At 37.5% G+C, this 4349-nt stretch overlaps 1 protein-coding gene across 1 annotated transcript; it reads right to left on the bottom strand. All coding sequences in view use genetic code 11, as the record gives it.

Moving 5' to 3' along the window:
* Window positions 1-3655: 3655 nt before the first annotated feature.
* Window positions 3656-4349, bottom strand: EGR_01434 (hypothetical protein; the record flags this gene model as incomplete). Its single annotated transcript, XM_024490683.1, has 2 exons — window positions 3656-3896; window positions 4327-4349. The coding sequence occupies 2 exons, from the start codon at window positions 4347-4349 to the stop codon at window positions 3656-3658; spliced, it is 264 nt and encodes an 87-aa protein (XP_024355007.1).

Raw genomic sequence — 4349 nt, 5'->3', positions numbered from 1 at the left:
TTGGTCTGCATTGGCAAAAGAAATGGTCTAGGCGCAGAAGTTAATGCGATGTTCCTAAACAGCGGCTTGACTAATCTCACTTAATTGGACCCCTGTCAGACGTGCGCTAGACGTTCCACACATTTTCTGGGGAAAGCTTGTTTGTAGCGATTTCAATACTCCCAGTGGCTATTTCTTGGCTTGAACTCATAAACCTGTCATTGATTTATACAGAAAATGTAAATCCGTGAAATCCTTTGTATCATTCCGAACGGCATGACTACTGCGGCTCTTACAACATTGCGTAAAATTATAGTCTGATGTTTTTAGAAGGTGATAGGAATACAATGCAAAGTTGCGACGGATATAATATGAGATAGAGCATCTATGGGAAAACTTGATTACTTACGAAAGAATGAAAATGTAGAAGCTTACGTGCATATTCATCCATGTAGCGTACGTAAATTAATCACTTGGCCATATGAAGCGTGTGAATCTTGTTTCTTGTGCCTTTGCATTCCTTCTGTTTGAAGAGGAAATCTCACTCGACAGTGTTTGTGAGAGAATGGCATCATAAAATCATAATTCACCTGATTTAATTCCTAAAACGATACCTACAAGAATTCATGTTAAAAATCTACTATTACAGACCCGAAATTCCTGCTTTTTTAAAACGTCACCAAACCTTCTTATGCCACTTTTATCTTCCCCTTTCTGATTAGGTTCCTTTTTACTTAAATGTTCCGCACACTTGTTGCGGAAAGATTGAAGGGAGGAAGTTTAGGTATACCATATAAGTGACTGTTACTAAACGCACTAAACACATTCACTTTGTTCTACATTTGCATTACTCCTAAATAGGGATTAGCTATTTAATCTTTCTACTGTAATAACATAAGTAGGCTGTTACACTTGTATTCATCCTGTTTAAAAGGTTCTTTGTCAACTTCAAAATTGATTCCTAAATGCTGTCCCTACTATCTGTGTCAACTATCCTAGTTTTTACTAATGATGATAGGGAATGTATGGTAGGGGAAGAGGCAACGTCGATTAACTACGAGTGATGTTCTTCTTTTATGGCAAGACCAAAATGAACACGAACAGTAAAGGACACTTTCTTGTATGGCATTGGAAAATAGGATTGCAAAAAAGGTTTTCGTTATTTTGTGAATCTACCTAATGAATAAATTGCACAACAAAATAATGAGGCAATGACTATGAGCATGCATATCTGATAGGTTGTACCAATCAGGAACTTTTCACAAAAGCCATATAAAGTACAAAATGCGAAAAATTCACAAAGGCATGCACTAAAGAAAAAAAGAAACTAAATCCTATCGGGTCTGAAATTGGGTACATATTGACCAAAAGACTTTTTAGGTGTTGGACCTAGCATTTGGTGGATTCACAGCATAAGAAGTATCAGGAACTCGAAGAATACTGATGTCTATTTTAGATGATTCTACGCAAATTGGCGTTCCGCAAACAGGTGCTTATCTGACTTAACTGCAGCAAAACGTCCACTCATTTTTCCTTGCAAGCTTTTCTCATAAAGATAGCGCAGCGTACATTTTACTCACAGAGGGAGCTTTTGAAGAAGCCCATAGGTAGTATTTAATTCGTGATCATTAAAAATGTATCAGGCGCTGCGGACGACAGATCATCATGAGTCCCCTGAGTCAGCACTCACTTTTATTAGGACGAGCCGCGCCAACAGGCGAACCAATGTGAGTGACACAACAGTATGTCCAAATCAAGATCTCTAGGATAGCAGCATTAATCACCCAACAACTTACACATCAGGAATAAGTCATTAATCTCCCGAGACAACCACTTTTCTCCATGTCTATGTCCATTTGATAGCACAAATCCTTTAAAAGGTTCCTCGATTTCGCAAATACCACTGCCTGGAAAAGCGAATCGCTTAGACTGCTATTTAGAATAATAGTAAAATCAGGAGTAGACAAGGTAGCTTTTTCATGAATCAGAGTGAGTATGCAAAACTTGGCATTGGAAGATAAATTGTTGTCACACGAAGCGCTTGCATCGAAACTTTATGAAGAACCATTTAAAAGCATTGCAAAATGCGTTAGACCCGATCTTAACTGTTCGTGAAAATCTCCCAAAATGTTTCATACGACAAACCAGGCAGCAACAGGAGTGAAAAAGCGTGGAAAAGGGGGAAAGTTGATTCTTCAGTCAAATTTAAATTAGAAGCAAACATAAAAGTTGTCGATCATAGCTATATCACAAATAAATAAGTCTGTGCAACACATTAAGAGGTGTTAAAATTAGCCTTATTTAGGGTATTAGTTAAAGATATTCTCCCGGAACCGTCCTATTAACTAACAGTGTCTTCTTGCAATTTTAGACAGAAATCCAAAATGTTAATTGAATTGAATTTTAACGGACCATGATACCAACTTATTATCACTAAAGTAGCATAAGTTAACTGAAGGGTGGAGTAAAGAGAAATCAAAATAAAAACAAATTGTATCTTATTTTATTGTAAAAGTGGCATGTTAGATGACATGAAATGAGGAAGACGAGGATAACTCATGGCTTTTAGAAAGAAGTTACATAGTTCAACAAACCAGGTGATCCCAAAAGTAGTGCAAACACTTATTCAGATTTGGGCTACGTTCCCTCGGGTTATTTTGGTCACAGCTGGCAAAAACAGTTCTCTTTTGTCAAATCACCTTAAAATGTCTGCACTAGTAGAACAATGACTTGTAGCATCAACCTTCATTGTCAAAATAATAGGGTTATCTGGAAGGATACTGCGTTTTCGGCCCATTAAAAAACAAATTCTTAAAAACGCCTGATTGAATCCAATTTCTTTTTAATGTCATATTTCTTACCAGGTGTTGTATCACTCAGAAGCCACCGCATACAGCGCATTCATAGGTAAAATTATTCTACAACGATGGGCGGATACGTGTCACTCTTTTGAGGGATAGCATATACAATCACTGTGTTGCATACCAGTTGGTCTGGTGCATTTTATATCATTGATGGCAAAAGGCCTACAATGCTACATTGCCCACCTGGATAGTTGTACCAATTTTACCAGTTTTTATTTAAATATGCCACATCAGGACCCCATTACTACGACCATTTCATCCCTTCGAGCTTACCTACGGCACGACGATAAGCTTGGATAGTTTAATTAAGTAGACCGATATTTAACACTGAGATGGGCGTGTTAATGCTTGAGAAGGTTATTCGCTCCTGTTTAATAGGTCATTTTGCATTTTGCAGTAGTGCTAAGTAAGTCTAAACAGAAAGTGCCCATGAAACAGGGTATGTTTGTGGGAAAGCATGCATCGAATTTATCTCTACTCTTGAATATACATAGCTATTGAAACTAGATTGAAAATATGCGCCATAGATGACCTGAAAATAACACTAATAAATATCGTCTGCGGCTTGTTTTAAAATTAAAGCAACTAGGTGGCTAACGCTATTAATGTATATTAAAAATGTTGTTGTTTTATTTTCATTCAAATGCTTCCAAGATCGTCAGTTCGCCTCTGTTCAGACCTTGCATTCATTATCATATTTTCACCAAGCAAGTAGGATTTTGTGTAATGAATATTTTTATTAGCTGATAATCTCCGGACGTGTCGCTAGACACAATTAGGACCGGGAATACAACAAAACTGAATTTGCATGTTTAGCCAAGGCGCACAAATCCACGTTTAGCAGAAAGTCTGCGATGATACTCCGGCAAGAGGCTATCCAACTCCTCAAAGAGGAGTTGATTCCTCGGATCCTCGAGAGGATCGACATTGGCCAGACCTCCCAAGAGTTGCCTCTGTAGTTGCACACCACTTGTTTGTGGAGCCTCCAGGAGGATCAAGCAGAAGCAGACCAGCGAGAGACAGCATGTGAATTTGCACGAGAACATGGATATTCTATTTGAAGAACGAGAACATTTTTGAACAAAACTGTGAAAATAGCATTCTTACACTATTATTTGACGAAAACAGCGAATGATATATGCGTGGAAAATCAAAATATCTAAAAATCAAGATTTATTTCAAGATTTGAAATTTTGGTTGCTTAAAAGTGAAAAACAGCCTTTTTAGGTAATAATCTAAGTTTCTATTATCTTAAAGAAAGGATCCGCTTTGATTTATGTCTATTTGGTGATCTTTATCTCCAAATGCATAATTCATCAACATTGGAAAATAATGGGAAAGACTGTCTGAAACCGAGTCATCTTGATGTGATGCGGTGAGATGCGCATTTATCAAGCTTACTAATCTGTGGACATCGAGAGGACAAACAAATAAGATGATGATTGGGATGGAGAACGAATATTGCTGCTTGATTTCAGCTCACCTCAATTTATTGCCTCTGAGCAT

This window comes from Echinococcus granulosus (assembly GCF_000524195.1).
Source record: "Echinococcus granulosus chromosome Unknown EG_S00005, whole genome shotgun sequence".
NCBI lineage: Eukaryota > Metazoa > Platyhelminthes > Cestoda > Cyclophyllidea > Taeniidae > Echinococcus > Echinococcus granulosus.
The sequence above is the reverse complement of the archived record's forward strand: the minus strand, read 5'-3'. Positions and strand labels throughout refer to the sequence as shown.